At 40.6% G+C, this 18,001-nt stretch overlaps 1 protein-coding gene across 2 annotated transcripts in view; it reads right to left on the bottom strand.

Moving 5' to 3' along the window:
• LOC110285306 (guanine nucleotide-binding protein G(q) subunit alpha) overlaps nucleotides 1–18,001 on the bottom strand; it is a 243,182-nt gene that overhangs the window by 153,719 nt on the left and 71,462 nt on the right. For both annotated transcript variants that reach the window (XM_021151368.2, XM_029472526.1), the window contains exon 2: nucleotides 4,406–4,590. In XM_021151368.2, coding sequence (XP_021007027.2) covers nucleotides 4,406–4,590 — 185 coding nt within the window. The remainder of the gene's footprint in view (nucleotides 1–4,405; nucleotides 4,591–18,001) is intronic.

Here is an 18,001-nt window from a genome sequence, read left to right as displayed (position 1 = left end):
AACCAGTAAGAAAATGGAAAGTAAATCACAAGTAAAGAAAATATTCACAATTGCATTTACTAAGCAGAGAGTTGTTAATATATAAAGAGCCCCTACAAAGCAATAATAAATCAGGCAATCTAATAGAGGCAGGTAAAAGCTTATGTGTTTTTGTTTGGTAAACATAATTATATGTTAACCAAAGGCAGTTTCAAGAGTGCCTACATTTGTATTATTTGTAACAGTCAGAAACACATATTTAAAGAAAACATATATAAAAACAAACAAACAAATACCTTATAAAATAGCTAGAAAACTAGATGTTAAACAAATGTGACTATGTGACTAAACAGATAAAAAAAAATATTTTCACCACCAAGCCAAGTTCTTTGGTACCCTCAAATATGATTTAAGTGAAATACAGATATCAAAGTTCATACAATATGTGCCTTCTTGAATACAGGTTGAAACATTGGCAAAACTAAATGTCCTTAAACATCAAAGAGGTGATCCCCTGTGGTTGGTAGATAAATAATCTAAAATAAGGGGTAATGAGCCCAAGGTACTGGTTGCGCTGACTCACACTAAGAGCTTAGGTACCGACATGTTCAAAGTGGTGATACCTGACTGACTCTCACTACTGAGAATACGCGTTCTTCTATGCATAAGCTCTGCTTCGGTGAGAACACAGAAGGGAGAGAGCCAGTGCCCGTCTATTGCTAAACTCTTTCCTCAGGGATCAGCACGAGCGAGGTGATTGTCAGAAAAGATTTCAGTTTGTCCAGTTCACCGCATGCTTTAGCTTGGAAAGACAGCTTTAGAGAAAGCCACATGTTAACAATCCATTCTGTTCTGAACACATCCAGGAAAGGAGTGATCTGTGCCTCCCTTGGCACACTATCCCAATGACCATGCTCTGAGAATGGCTTTTCCTCTATTTGACACTGCCAAAAATTTTAAAGGTATTTCACATGCATGATCTTTCCCACTTTGAACCACCTTATCACTGTTTGTCCCACTCCCACACATGAGAAAACTCAGGCCTAGACTAAGAAGAAATGAAAAACTCTTAACAAATGTAAAGACTGCAAGATTCTTTGGCTTTTCTGTGCTAGAACTCAAATGCTGGTATACACTTACCACAGTGCACACAGGATAGAAGATAGCTGTCACTCGATCACTAACTTGAGTCCCTTCCCACCCTATAACCCAGAGTAGGTCCAGAATAAGAAATTGTATTTTAGGGTAAATGCTAAGTAAACTCGGAGGACTTGCATCTACAGGGAGTTCACATGTCATTCCGTGTTATAAATCGACTGTGCACTTTTGTGGTAGACATTTGTGAACGGGGCCAGAATTGTTCTCCTTTTTCCACTAGCAGTACCCAGATCTCCCCCAGGGACTGTCAATCACATTGACCAGACTTCCTTCCCCTGTCTAAAGAGCTAGCAAAGAATCCAGGCTGGCCAGTCCAAGACTTGTTCCCAGGATCTGAATCAGAAGTGAGTGTTGAAAGACTCAAATTGGCTGGAGTTCATCTCTCCAAGCACAGCCCTTCAGCTTCTCAGGCCTCCTGTGAGCTCACACACTCAAAACTTTTCCTTTTCCTCATCCAGGTTGGTTTCTGCAGCCTACAAATCTTTGGCTTCCCAGATGTTTTGACAGACAGACCAAAACACGAAATTGTTAGTTCTGTTTATTACACAGGTGGAAAGTCCTCAGTGCAATCAATATGTGGTCATTCTGGGGACGAAGAAAATTCCCTTGTGGTTTTTGTTTTGTTTCATTTTTATGTAGCAATTTCTTATTGAGTTGATCAAAGACAGGAATAATACAGTCTTCAGAATTTTGGCTACTTTTTCTTGAAAAATAGCATTGAAGATCTTGAGGGTTTTTCTTTTTTAAGGAAATACAAAATCAGAATAATGTAAACATTTTTAACAAATGCTTACATCTTAGGAGTGGGTATGCATGCACATAACCAAGAAACTGAGGGCTGGCGAATGTCGCTGGCACCATTCTCATTTGCCTGACATTCACAATTAGGCTAGCTGGCTGGCTAAGAACCTGAGAGATCTACATGTCTTTGCATCTCCAATGCTGGGATTACATGCCCATGTAATAATGCCTCAGCATTTTTGGCTCAGTTCTGAGGACAGAACCCAGATCTTCAGGCTTGCAAGGTAAGATACTGACTGAATCATGCCCCCAACCCTAATGAGGTACTTTCCTGTGACATGTCGTTCCTTATGCTTAGGTAGTGTATTGGCTAGTTTTGTGTCAACTTGACAGAGCTGGAGTTATCACAGAGAAAGGAGCTTCAGTTGAGGAGATGCCTCCATGAGATCCAATTGTAAGGCATTTTCTCAATTAGTGATCAAGGGGGAAAGGCCCCTTGTGGGTGGGACCATCTCTGGGCTGGTAGTCTAGGTTCTGTAAGGGAGCAGGCTGAGCAAACCAGGGGAAGCAAGCCAGTAAAGAACATCCCTCCATGGCCTCTGCATCAGCTCCTGCTTCCTGACCTACTTGAGTTCCAGTTCTGATTTCCTTGGTGATGAACAGCAGTATGGAAGTGTAAGCCGAATAAACCCTTTCCTCCCCAACTTGCTTCTTGGTCATGATGTTTGTGCAGGAATAGAAACCCTGACTAAGACAGGTGGCATAGTACTTAGTGGTCCTCTTAGTTCCCCTCCACTCCAAATGAAAAGGAAAACCACGTGTCATAGTAACAATCCATAGCTACTTAGGCAAACGGAGCTAAAGACTAGTTGCTAAGTGAGCCTGGTCATTAGAACTTCAAAGACTAAACTTAGAAACTAGGTAAGGGTGAGTATCCTTGTCAGAAATACTTGCACCAGAAACATCCTCCACTGCAGAGCTTTTAAATATGGTAACACATGCATATATACAAGTATCTGTGAGATGAGGCTTAAGCTACTTGTTTTTCATGCTCATGGAATAAATGTATCTTTTACATAAATTTTTAATATTTTTACTGGATTTATACAGGTGGAAGGAAAGACTGAATCCTGTAATCTATCCATTGTCCTCCACCATAGCATTTTCAGATCAAGGATGCTCAAACTATAGAATAAAAAGAAAAGTGAACTTGTCAGCTTGACGTTAGCACAGGCTGAGTCCCCACTATCATTTCTTTTCATGTAATAGCTCCATATCAGGTGTTTTTCTCTTGCAGAGCTGGCAATGGACAGACTATAGACACTTCTAGACTGCCTCAATCCCTGATTTCACAGACATCACAAATCAGCTGCAAAGGGATACCAGGAGCCCCCATCAGGGATGTTCTACACAATGAGCAAAAGCCCCCTCTGCTTTGCCTGTGTTGTTGAGGTGGGAACGATTCCCAACAAGCATGATGCTCTCTGAAAGGTATCGTGCAATCCGAGGAGATCATGCATGCACATATGAAATACTACAACCGGAGTACAGGAAGAACACCAACTGCCCAATTCAGACATTCTTCACCACACTGCAATTCCAGACAGTTTCCTATCCATGCTAACACAGAGGCACTCAATCACCTCCTTTTTATTAATAATCAAATTCTAGACGAAGACTGAGAATGTAATCAGAAGAACGCATCTGTGGAAGATGACTGGAATTCATCCTTTTAGAAAGAACTAAATACTGAAGCAATCTCATGGTCACACACTTTACACAGGCAGGCTTTACTAAAAGATAGTCTCTTTTATTGTTAGCTATGAACCTGTCTGTATTCAGAGAAAAGACAAGGTGGTGTGTATAAATAAACAAGCTCTGTATCACTGTATGTTCAAAAGGAATCTTAAAACATGTGTTTCCTCAATTCGGGGAGAGTTGAAGCAGCTCACCATTATAGAAACTGCCTTTTCAGCAAAGAATTCCCATGGACAAAATCATGGATACCTACACTCAAGGAAAAATTAATCGTAGTTTGGTAAAAGTGTGCAACATACTGACATGTATTACAAGTTGCTTCCTAAGTTTAGAATCCTTAGAAAAGAGTGAGGCCTATAAAAAGATGTGCAGTGCCATGCCATCTGGTCCCCAGCTCCCTCCACAGCCAGTGAAGCTTCTCATTCAATGAAGCAACACTTAGGCAATATTAGAGGAAATTCCAATGTTGCTGTGGCATTCCGAAAGCTATATCCAGCTTTGCAACTGTCAACAATTTTTTTTAGTATCAAACAGGCCAGGTAATAGTTAAGGTATCTTTCGCTTTATAATATAAACGATCCAATAAGGTGAAGAATGACAGAGGAAGACACTTCCAGCCTCCATGAGTCAGCACCTGTGTACTCACGCATACACAAAGACGAGGGGAGGGGAGGGGAGGGGAGGGGAGGGGAGGGATTTCAAATGCTCACTGTCCACTCTAGGAGGGTTTAGACCCCATTCTGCCAACTGTTCCAATGAGTGCGCTTACCTTATTGTGTTCATACTTGTATGGGATCTTGAGCGTGTCCATCGCTCTGATCATGGCCTGCATGGCCGTGAAGATGTTCTGATACACCAGCTTGGTGAAGCCGCGCTTGTCTTCATCAGAGTAGCCCGACCCATGGATGATCCTCATCTGCTTGATGAAGGTGCTCTTGCCACTCTCCCCTGTCCCTGGAATAGAAATGGCAGCAGCAGATTAGATCATAACTGCTTTTCTGGTCTTCCAGATAACAAAACTAGCCCCAAAACTCCTGCTGAGAAGCACCATACAAAAATCAAAATGCTGCCTACAGAGGACACTCAGAGCATCAGGCACATGCATTTTAAAGGCAGGCAGATGAGCTCAAACACTAGTCACATCTTAGGAAGCCACTGAGCACAGACATACAAAACAGGGACTTTTAACCCTGCAACTCTGAGAAACAAGTGCAAGAGCAACATAGGAAAAAAGGAAAAAAAAATCACTGACACATGACCAAGCCCTACCCCTGAGACATATCTGAAATGCATCCTGCACTCTGCAATGGTAATATCCTTATACTGACACATTTCAGAAATAAACAAGCAGAAAAGGCCTAAAACCTAAGACATTTTTCTCCAGTTAAGAACTGGGGCAAAAGTAGACAATTCCTGCTAGACCAGAACGCAGGTTGCAGGCTGAACCATGGAAGCCAGTGTTTATCTGCAGGACCTGGTTGGTTGAGTTGTGTCTCTGTCTCAGACATGGGAATAACACAACTCAGAAACTTAGTTGTTGTTATGAAGCTTTCTTGTTGTTAGATGTTTTTCTTCCAGTTTTTCTTATCTTTACCATCCTCAATATATATTTCTAAATCTGAAATCATCACATTTCTAAATGCAAGTGCCTTTTCTTAAGTCCTTTTCCACTCCCCAACAATATAAGGAACATTTATATGTATAAAAATAACCCACATTCCAGATATTTAAATATGAAAGAACAAAATGAGAATGATGGCCTTTCTCCCAGCAAGTCTGCAAAGAACAGGAGGAGAAGGAAGGAGAGACCAAGAACTAGAACTGCAAATCCACCCTCAGGCCACGTTGCTTTTCTGATGTTTCAGTTTTACTGCTCTCTTCATAAACAATCACGAACATTCAAATAAGAACGAATTTTTTTACCTAAGTATCTTAGGTAACAGATAATACAGGCCCTCAGACGCTACAATGAAAGGTAATTCTGAACCGAAGGTTTTACTGCAGGTGGTTTATTTGTTTATTTGCATGTGTGTAGGTATGTGCATGCTCTCTCTCTCTCTCTCTCTCACACACACACACACACACACACACACACACACGGAAGCCCATGGTGGGTGTCAGGAGTTGTCTTTGGTCACTCTCTATCATATTCATTGAGGCAAGTTCTTTCAACTTTCACTGATTGATGAATACAACTAGCCAGCCTGTTCTGCAGAGTCCCTTTCACCTTGGAGCCTTGGAATTACACGCCCACATTTACAAGGGACGGGGTGATATGCAGGAGAGGAAAGGCGATGGTGGCTACCCTCTGCTCCTGCTCTGCCCTGTGTCCATAAGCTTTCCTAGGACTTACTCTCTGGACTGTCAAGGCCATCATTTTCAGTGCCTCGCTCTCAAGTCACTCTTCTGGAGATCACTGTAGTGACACTGAACAAACAAAATGTGAGAAAGCTCAAACCAGAAATCTGGGCTGTGAGTCTCCCCTCAGTACTAAGAAATACAGCAATTAATTAAATCTATAATAAGTAAATTAGAGAGGTTGTGTGCATCTGTGCATAAGACCCCTCCCTTTTTCTCCCCTTCCCTAATATAAAGGACAGTGACTTATGCTTTCTGTCACCTCTTTGTAAGCAAAACTTTGTACGCACCCTTTACACCTCACCGAGCATACATGACCTACCTGCAAAAAGTCAGGGATGTGTATACCTGTGTCATCATATGACTGGCCTCCTATTTTTTGCTACACTGAACACATGTCTCCTCAAATCATTTAATAGCATTCAACAAGCAAGTCAACCTATGGGAGGCTGTGAGGCCCACGGGAAGTCTGTGTTCTCCTTCAGCAATGCACTATCAATATGTCTCTAGAAAAGTTGCTAGCATCTCTAGAAACAATCACTGCATGTCTCAGGACAGTTCCTCAACGTACTTAGACTTAAGAACCATGCTATCCATATAAAAGGCTATTTCATCTAGCATTTATATTTGGCTGCAAAGAACACTATGCGTTTCCTTCCCTACTCCCTGAATCTGGATAAAGAACAAAGAGCAATCCCTACTTCACTTGGCATCATGATCCATCAGAACAAACATTAAACTTACATTTAACACCCTACAGTAGAGGACATGGCTTGGTAGCCTGGTTGGCTTGCACCATCACACACACACAGACACACACACACACACATACCACACCCCACACATGCAATATTGGCAGTTCAGGTTTTCTTTGTCCAGATCTTTTCAACACAACCGAAACCTACATATAGAGCCTGCCACAAATTCATACTCTTAATCCAATTCACAGGAAGCATCCACACTTATGCTAATTATTCTGCCAATTTGCACGATGTGATTTGCAAATGGTTCTGTCAAAAATGACTTTCAAATCCAATCATACATTATCTTTAAGGGTCATGAATTAGCATTTATTACAGAAAGCAATCATAGATTTAGTGGTTTGCTCTCTAATTAGCATTTTTGTTGAAGTAATCATAGACTCATTGATTCTGCCTCTCACACTCTCTTGCCAATGAACAACACCAGCGTCCCTCAATGCTCTACTACTATGCTACTACTATAATGTAGGTACTACTGTGCCTGCTCGGAAGGACTCTGGTGTGCCATCTACATACAAAGATTCCAGCAGAACAAATACTAACATTACTAGTAATTCTAACAGTTCACTTATTCATCCTCTTTGCCTCACAGAAAAGCAGAAAATAGACCTAGGAGGACCTCTTATAGGCTGAAGACCATCCACACCACTTCTTTAGATTATGTAGATAGAAGAGAAATTCCAAAATACAGTCAGGAAAACTGTTCTATTGAATATACTTATTTCATCCTGCTTGGCCTTTCATGACTGTGTTTGGAGATTCTGAAGTCCACATCCGAAGCCCTTGATGAATATAAAGGCTGAAGCCAAATGCCCCGACCCCACCCTCCTGCTTGGCCAGCTCCCAGATAAAGGGAGAAAAACAAGGCTTGTGAAGCCGCATTACAAGTCAGGCGACTTGTTTCAGATCCACTGGGTTAAGGCAGGAATAGCATGAAATCTCAGGCCCAGCAAGCCGAGCACGGGCTACTTCTCTATCACCTTGGATAAAGTAGAACCAGATACTTCAAGGACGAACTCCTACCAAGGAGCACATCAGTCACCTACAACCTCAAAGAATTAATGGTAAGCAATGAGATGATGTGGTCAAACCCTAAGCCAAATGCAATCCATGTGTTGTCCGCTGACTGCATTTAAGTGTACATTCTGCCTTTGTGTTTTCCTCCATTCAGACAGGAAACTGGGCATCTCTGACAACAAAGTCACTTCAACTTTCTCTTCTTCACAAAACTGTCCTTCAAGGTAACAGCTGGGTATATTTAATCGTTTATCCCCAGTGTAGTCTTATAGAAAGTACTAGACAACTTTTTAAAATATAGCAAAAAAGAAAAGAAAAGCTGATTTTGGTATCCCCAATTGTAAGTAAAAACTAATGGAACCAGGAGGTATAGTAATAGCTAATCCAGTTAATTTGTTTTCAACAAAAAGGCAGACAAAGTACATTGAAAATTCAGCGATTTACTGGAAGTATTTTGGAAATTGTGTGGCCTTAGGTTTCCCAAAGAAGTTAAAGCCTCACAGAAAGTTGTCTAATAGGCACAGTAAGACTCAACAAAGGTGTATATCCTCAGGAGTCAGCGAGACAGATCGGGGGGGGGGGGGGGGGGGGGGGAAGAGGGTAAAACAAGAGACAGACAGACAGACAGACAGACACACTGAGACTCCTCTGGCATGTCTACATGTACAAATATGTGTAGGCCAATGGACAACATCAGGCAGTGTTCCTTGGACATAGTCATTTTTTGAGACTATGTCTCTTAGGCTGGAATTTGCCAAGTAGGTGAATGTGGCTGGCCAGAATGCCCCAGGGATCTCCATGTTCAAAGAACCAATGCTGAGATGAAAACCACATAGGTCCACAACTGGCTGGCTACAACATGGAGATCAGACTCAGGTCCTCATGACTGCAAGGAAAACACTACTATCTGTCCTACCTCCCACCCCAACACTCTTTCTGAGGGGTGCCCATGGTGAGCCTCTGAGCATTTAAAAAAAGAACATCAAAAGCCAGGCATGGCTATCAATGCCCGTAATACAGCCCTTAGGGAAGCAAAAGCTAGAAGAACTTCAAGAATGACCTAGCCTACAAAATGACCTATTCTACAAAATGAGTTCTAGGTTAGCTGGGCTACATAGCATGACTGCCTTAAAGAAAAACCAAACAACAATAAAACTAGTATCAGTTGTCACATGACCTTCTAAATATATGAAAACTTTCTGAGTGGAATAGCAGATGAACTATATCTAATTTTTTAATTAAAAGAACTAGCTATCTTTGGAGAAGAGAAAATATATGCGACTCTTCCTGGTAAGGCTTTCTGGGGGTTCTTCGTGACCATCTGCTCACCTTCCCACCCTCCCTCCCTACAAGCCTACAGGTAGTATTTCAAAGAAAAGTTTCAAGCCTAGAGCTCACTGGTTTTACCAAGGAGGGAAGTGACTTTCAAGAAATCTGCTATTTGACAGTTAATCAAGAAGAAGACAGACTAAAGCCTACCAGGGTCTCCTCTCTGTGAAAGACTCCCAATCATATATCTTATCAACTGAACTTTCCTCCTTCTTACCAAAGTTATAAATACTCACCCTAGAAAATGCTTCTAAAAATAAAATATTTTAAATATTTCCTTACAGTTTCTTTTTCTAGATATTTTGTTGTTGCTGTTGTTCTTGAACAATGACGTATTGTTTCTACTTGCAATCTGTGGTAATTATCCCATGTTGCTAATTGTTTTTTGGAAATTATTCATAACAAAGGCTATCATAAGGATGTGCAACTTTTCAAAAGTGTTTGTGGAGTTGTTACCCAACGATACCATTTGTCTGGGTCCCTCCTGCCTTTAACACTGGGGCACCTCAGAGCCTAATGAATCAATATGCTGTTCATCAGAAAATAGACTGTGGAAATAGACTCATAGATAAGTCCTGCTGAACTGAGACTGGATTTTTACTAAGTGTTTACCAGCTTTATTCTAAATAATATTATGTGGACTAGTATGCTAGAAAGAACACGTATCAATATGAGTTTATCTTTTTTCTTTTTCTTTACATGTATATGTATGTGGAATGCATGAACATGTGTGGGGGCCGAGGCTTGGGGAGGCCGTAGGTTGACATTGGGTGTCTTCCTTGTTTGCTCTCAACTGTATATAATGAAGCAGGGTCTCTCCCTTGAGCCCCAAACTCACTGATTCAGATTGTTTAATTAGCTACCTTGCTCTTTGTACATGAGAACTCAAATAAACATGTGATTTAAAACAAACAAACAAAAAAATAAGGATGTGCAATATTTAACAATTCCTCTGGCATAAGGCATTCTGAGTATTTGAACTTTTGACTTGTATAAAGAATGATCTGATAGCCTTCCTGAAGAAAGCTATGGCTAACTCTACTTCCTTAGAGGGGCAGTGCAAAAATGCAACCTCTAGGGTAGCGTTGGGCTCCTACAGCTGTACCCCTTGCTCCTCATGGTCCACCTTCAGCACTACCTTTTTAAATACCTAAAATTTAAGGAACAAAATATATATTATTTAATTTTTATACACAACATGAGAAAAGACATGTTCCAAATTTTTCTCATCTGTGTTGATTCTCTAAACTTATCTTTACTTGAAATTGTATTGAAGGATCTGCTTGTTGTGTTCCACTGAACAGTTCTGGCTTGAAGGTGGAATTAGCACTCGGGTACAAGCACTCCCTGATCTCACATTTTCTTTTATTGACCGACTTAAAGCTGCTATATAAATTTACCATTTGTATTGCTGTCTTACCTACTTTCCTCTGAGTTCCCTCTTCTGTTTGCCATTAACACCAAACTTGAGGGTGTTATTCTAGCTTTTCTTAAAGGGTTATACTTTATACCTATCTCACTTTATATTAATGTGTGATGGGTAGTGTATTTAATACCTCAACAGTTTTCTCCAAAATTCAACCTACATCTTAAAGCCACACTGGCACAGAAGTTCTTCCAACAATAATGAAGTGCTGAGTTCAGCATCATTGCACATCCCTTATCTGCCTGGAAGTGCTGAGGGATAAAAACAGGGCCAGGTCAGGAAAGTGCTCATCCACACATAAGACGCCGTAGGCTGGAGTCTCAACATCACATAAAACAAGCATGGTAACCCATGCTATAATCTCAGAACTTGTGAGCCAGAGTTAGGAGGATGAGAAAACTCAAGGTTATTCTCAACTACTTAAAACTTGAAGCTACCTTGGGATATATGAGACCGTGTCTCAAAAATAAATAAATTAGCTGAATATATGGACCATACTGAGTCTTCTAATCCTATCACTGGCAAATCCATTCTGTTCCTTTATTTCCTTCCTGGTAAACATAGAAATGACACTTCTGTCACTGACTTTTGTTGGCTGCACATTTATATAATAATGGATTCTAAAGAAATGACTGAAGAGAAAATTCTCCATAATGTTAAAGATCCTAATCTCTTCTCAGTTTTATAAATCTGTCCAGATTTTATAAATCTGATGTATACTATAATCTGTTAACTACTCAGGGATATGGTATATACTATGTATTTATTAACTACTGCGACATGGTATATACTATGTACTCTGGTTTCTCCTATTGACAGTTTTATGGCTACGGGTAAGTTCATGCTCCACAGGCCTACCATGATCTCTGCAACTGCAGTTTTCAAACTCTACATATATATACACACAAATATATGATAAATGATATATAGTTAGTTAACAATATCTATATTGTCTTTTTGCTGTGTGCACGTGAGTATACACCTTTTTCCTCCTTGTTTGGCATTTATCACAGACTGTGCCATTAACTTGCACTCTGAAGTATAATAGCAAAACCATCATGAGAGATGCATTCTTACTATAAATCTTAGTAACTTCAACATACGATATTTTTCCTTATAAGAATTTGTACTTAAATCATGCACTTTTCAGCTTCCATTTTGCATATGTGAACTGCTACTATCACTACTGTTTTGCTTTAGAGGCATTATTAAATTAAGTAAGGTTACCTGAACACAAACACTGATTTTACGACAGTCAGTCAGATAACTGGGATACTACTAAGTAACTAAGAAGCTAATAGCATATACAGTGTGGCTATATGGGCCAAAGGTATGATGAGCATCACAAGACACAGGTATGAGCAGTATGCAACTTAAGATGTTATTCATTTCTAAATTTCCCATTTAGTACTTTTAGGGCCCTGTTAACCGTGAGTACATTTAAGCTAGATTCAAAAGGGGAAATGTGCCAGTTGTACAAGATTTTCTTTCAGACTTCTAGGATACAAGATACTCATTGCCTTCACAAAGAAAACACTAGAGTTGGGAATAGCAATTCACTCTTGAAATTCCAATACTCCAGAAGTTCAAGAAAAGCTGTGAATTCAAAGGCAGCACGGCTACACAAAGGCATTTTGTTGAGTGAACTTTTCCTTGGGAATCAGGGCACCTGAAACAGTAACACTCTACTCAAGTATAGCTTGGTGAACCAATCAGTTTAATTGTGGTTACTTATGAAAGCACGAAGAATAAAAAGAGCATGGGTCACTTCTGAGCCACTGTATCACTAAAGATATCCCTATCTATATACTATATACTATATATCCCTAGGGAAGGGCAAGTCCCTTCCCACTGCCATAATAGAAAGTTGATGACCCCACTCCTGTGCAGGTCACCTGTAGGTAATTACAGCTACTAAGTGTTTAAGAGGACAAAGACCCATGCTACACCCAGAGAATAGCATCTATACCTGCAAATGTGTACCTGATATATGATGACAGGTGAAGAATCAAGTATCAGGCAGAGATGGGTACTATGCATTTAACAACTAAAGGTGATGAAACTGGTTGGGCATGGTAGTACACGCCTTTAATCCTAGCACTCGGGAGACAGAGGCAGGTAGATAGATGTCTGTGAGTTCAGGCCAGCCTGCTTCAAACAGGGCTGATTAGTGAAATTCTGTCTTTACCAAAGAATTGCCCCTTTTAGAGATCAAAAAACAACTTCCTTAAAAGACACAATGATACTAATATCTGAATATTCAAGATCCCACCACAACATTATTAAGAAACACCATTCCAGGCTGTAGAGTGGCTGATGTGAGATCAGGGTGGGGAGGGGCTTAGCTGTCAGGTTAAAGGGAAGCTAAGAAGGGCAGTATGGCTAAGACACATATGTTGAGAAGGAGGAGGGAGGCAAGGGGAGAGACCGGGGATGTAGAGACTACATTCAAGGTACACAGAATATTACAGCTCAGGAAATGAGTTCAAAGAACGCTTTAAGTGCACTACACAGCTTTGAGACTCTTGAAAGGTAAGGAATATGGCTTCTGTGTTCAGAATGAGTGGTAAGGCCAAATTAATAGGATATTCCAGGGATCCAAGCTAATAAAACAATGGAAATTTAGACCAAGATAGCAGTAGGATGGATGTATAATATTCTAGATTAGAGATGGATGAGATACGGGTGGTGAGGGTTCAAACTGGAAGAAACCTGGAATTCTAGCTGAATAAACACAATGCACTCTAGAGAAGCCTAAGGTGGGGTTTGTGGAGACAGTGCACTCAGCCTGAACTCTGAATTCATTGCCAGGAAAAGCCTTTATGTGGAGCTGTAAGGTCTGCAGCACTGATGTAGAGGCCACCTATGGCCCAGAGGATGTGGTTTATGTCCTATATTCTCAACAAAGGCAAGGGCACGGCGGTGACTGAGCTCCTTCTGTTAATGGATGAGTCAGAGTGACTGCGAACCCAGGGTTACAGTTTCACTTCCTAGGAGATAAATATCCTTAGCAAAAGAAATTATTTTCCTCTCTAAGTTCCATACACTCATTTATTTATAATGTAACACCACTGCTACATACCCACTTCTTTGGAGAAAACAAGCACTTCACTAATGTTATTTGGAATGCATGAAGAGATCATGAAAATACCAAGTCAAAATAAGTACATCTTAAGAAAAGAGGACTCTTCAGACTAAATATTCACCCACAGAATTTAGCATTCATTTTTTCACATAAAATAAAAAACATGAATTTGTTCTATCCAGATTTTTAGGTCACACATAAATACACACTTTTAAAATTGAAGTGGGTGGAAAATGGCAAGATGTGACTTAGAAAACTATGTTCAGCCCTCAGTGGGTGCTTCCTTGGGACAGAAGGTTCATGTGGCCCTTCCTGAAGGTAGCAACCTGTCTACAGCAGAGATCAAGGTTCAAGGTGACCTAACCACCGATTTCCATATTCACATTCTTCAGATCAGTCACAGGCAAGCATGTAGCACAGACAGCTTCGACCTCAGCAGGGACCTCCTAGCCCTGACCCCTAACAACAACCCGCATGGCTTCCGGATACTGATGGTGAGCAAATGGACCTGAAGAACACTCAGGTTCTCTCTAGCCTCAAGATTTACTACTTTCCTTCTCTGTGTGTTCTTTACAACCTTAGAAAGCACTAGTTATGGTTTTCTCATAAGGAATTTTCAACCTATTATTTAATATATGCTTAAATAACAACTCAAAGGAACTGGAAACTACAGCAGCCTTCTTTCAAGGTTACATGTCCAATAAAAACATGAGTCACTTTGAGCCTGTAAAAATAATTATCTTTTGAGGTAGGGGAATTACTCAAGTGCAAGAGGGAAAAGCCAATGCAATTAAGAAAGGCAATGAGAATGTCCCAATAAACAGGCAGGAGCTCAGATTGTAGAATAGGGCTTTTTTTGTGAACCCCAATGATTTCAAATGGCACTAAGAATACTAGGAAGGACTTGTATGTGCGCCAAGACTGCCTAGTAGGGATGTTAACAGAATGATTTGAAAAACAGAATTATGTTATGGAAAAGCAGAATTCCTAAATTCACTCCTATGAAGCAGTAATTGTCCACATACCATTTGAGATTAAAGTGAAAATTAATCTTAAACAGAACCTGGTGACACAGACCTATAATCCCAACACTTGGGAGGAGAAGCAAGAAGACTTGAGTCCAAGGCCAACCTGGAAAACTAGGGAGACTGTCTTGCAATCAAAGCCAGGTGGCTGAGAAGATGACTCATCAGCAAGGTGATTGTTGCACAAGTATGAGGATCTGTTGAATCCCAGCACACACATGACAAAAGCAGGGCACACTAATGCGCACCTGCAATCCCACCTCGGGGAAGGCAGAGACAGAATCACACACAGGGCTTGCTCACCCAGCAGAATAGCAAACTGATGAGCTCCAGGTTCAGTGAGAGGCACTGCATCAAAAATAAGGCAGAGAGCAATGAGAAAGATGCCAACATCTACCTCTGCCCAGCCACAGTGCATCTGTACCCTCCTACACACACATATGCGGGCACACATGAACAAACAGCAGAAAAACAACAACACAAAGCAAACAAGGACAGAAACTACAGAAGGATGCTCCCTTTGCAGGGGACTGCAGGGAGACAAGGCAGGACCCATGCTTGAAACAAACATTGCCTTGTTCCCAGTTTTCTACATGAGAACCTACTGAGATAATAATAGTCGAAGCATTAATACTGTTCAGCAAGGATTCTTTGCTAATACTAACATTATTTGGAACACAAAGATAACCAAAAGTTAGTTTCAGAAAAATCTACTACCTATGGAGTGGAAAGACTTACTAGGAATCAATGGGTTCTTACTTCATAAGGAACAGTGGCTCTCAACCTGTGGGCTGTGATGCCTTTAAAGAGTCAACAACCCTTTTCAAGGGTCACATATCAGATATTCTGCATATCAGATATATATGTTACAATTCATAACAGGAGCAAAATTATTGCTATGAAGTAGCAATGGAAATAATTTTATGGCTGGGGTCCCCATAACATGAGGAACTGTAGTAAAGGGTCACAGCATTAGGAAGGTTGAGAACCACTGCACTAGAAAGAAAGAAACAACAAAAATAATGTTCACACTGAGCCTTTTGTATTCAGTGCTCAGCTCTGGAGATAAGCACATAACGTGCTTCTGTGGATAAATTTAAATTACTCCGATCGCACACAACATTATCTAGACTGAGCATGTTGTAGTCATATATTTAGGAATGTGCATATACATATACGTGCACGTAATGAAAACCAGAGGCCATGAATCTAAGAGTAAGGAGAGGTTTATGGGAGGGATGATGAGAGTCTCAAAAATAAAAAATAAAAAAAAAAATATAACTATTCTGTGACTTATTTCACTAATTTAAATTCTGTCCCCCACTTTTTCCCTAATGGCCATATGATTCTTCAGCTGTCAGTAAGAGACAATGGAATGATAATGAACCAGGGCTTCTCTCCATTCAGTGTCTTCAGAAATACCAATGCTCAACCTAAGCCTCATAAGTGTGTGCCCTTCCCTTATTCCTGAGGAAACTGCACAAGAAAATTCGCCTTCTTCCTACAAAGATAATATCTGTTACTCAGAATGATCATATCTAGAAAGGCATAGCCAGCAGGCAGGACTTAAGGACTCTCCACAGTCAGATCTCTTACTTGAGAAAATAGAAGAAAGTCCCTCAGTGCACTTTATTAACGCTTTGGGTAAGTTTTTCATGTCCCTGACTTCCTCCCGTCTGACTGGTGAGAGACCAGTGTCTTAAGCTGATCTCCTCCTCTAGCTTCAGAGCCAACAGAATCGTCCCTAATCAAATTCAGAATTAAATAGATATCATAAACCACGATAACATATGGCTCAATTAAGACCACAGGGTGAACATATACTGAATGAATTTTGTAATATATTCTCAAGTGTGATGTTTTTATAAACTGACCTAATCACACATGGATTAACATTTTCATTAGATAAGGAGGTATGAGTAAAATTTTTAAAACCAAGCAAACAAGCAAGAAGATAAGCAAGCTCTATCCTCCCCTTCCTCGAACTGTTTCATCACAGAGAAGAGGGTAAAAAAGTATAAGGCAGCTAAGAAAGCAGTGTATCACACAAACTATGCCGATTTGAACCTACAGTAAAATGGACAGAAATTAGGTTAACTGAATGAAAAAATACTTAAAACAGAAAACAAACAAACAAACAAAAGCCAGAAAATAGCAAGTCACTAGGCCTTGCTCAGCTTCGTACTTCCCGCATTGGTAAAATCTTTTTATCTGCCCACATTCTCCCCAGAAACACACCACACCGCGACAGGGATGGAGTAGTGCTTCAAACCCAAAGCTCTTGCCTCGCACTAACATTAGGATAGAGACTTGCTTGTCCTATCATCTACCCATGGCGTCCCAATTCCATTCACCAGCTACTGCTATTTAAGCCTGGGAATAATGGAAAAACTAATAAAATATTCTAGCTATCCCACAAGAACGTGCTGTGACTGTGGAGACGGGAAAGCGGTCCCTAATCGTGTAGGTCCTTAAAACCTACTGCTCATCAGAACACTGAGAAACCAAGGACAATCTGTAAACAGACACTGCATCAAGATACGTGTGTGTGCATGGTTAAGGTAATTAAAAAACTGCTGTCTTATTGCATTTTAACAAAAATAAACTTTTTTAAAAATAGCAGCATATTTGATATAATACACGTACCACAAACATATCTATTTAAAGTATACAACTTGATGCTAACATAGTCACAGGCATGTATAATCTGGGTGATGACCCAGAAGAACACTCTCCTCTGGGTAGTTACAAAACAAACACCTAACTACTAGAAATATCAGATTAGTTAGCTATATTAGCTTGCTGCTAAGTGGACTTCCTTGCCCTCTACCATCTTTTCTGCTTTAATACATTAAAGTGAATGTAATCAACATCCTAAGAGTTATGGGTGACATGAATGAGCAGGTCAATTTTCTAAGAAAGTCCCAGAATAATGAAACACCCTCCCTACCCCCCAAACAAGTTCCTGTTGTAGTCCAGCTGAAGGTGTAGATAGGAAATGTAGAGTGAAACGGGCAAGAATTTAGGACTTAACCCTGAAAGGACAGGCTGTGGCTGTGCTCTGTGGTACAGCAAGGCTGAGTGCAAGAGAACATCACAGCTCCTTGGCAGGAGTTTGGGAAACCAGCAGAAGTACCCTTAGGCCACCCCACAAGGGGATGCCAAAGGAAAACCTGGCTTACTGGTTTGGTAAGTGCATTCACCTACAGGACACAGAAACTGCAGGAAACAGAAACTCTTGAATGCAGGCTCTAAAAACCTGCCTCTTGGGCCTGTGGAAGAGAAGCAGTTGAACATTCAAGCAGGGGTCAAAACCACCTCTGACGACAAGCCTCTTCCGGTCAGAAAAGCACCGGGGTAGCTA

This window comes from Mus caroli, chromosome 19, assembly GCF_900094665.2.
Source record: "Mus caroli chromosome 19, CAROLI_EIJ_v1.1, whole genome shotgun sequence".
Lineage (NCBI taxonomy): Eukaryota > Metazoa > Chordata > Mammalia > Rodentia > Muridae > Mus > Mus caroli.
This window is presented reverse-complemented; position numbering and strand designations above follow the sequence as displayed.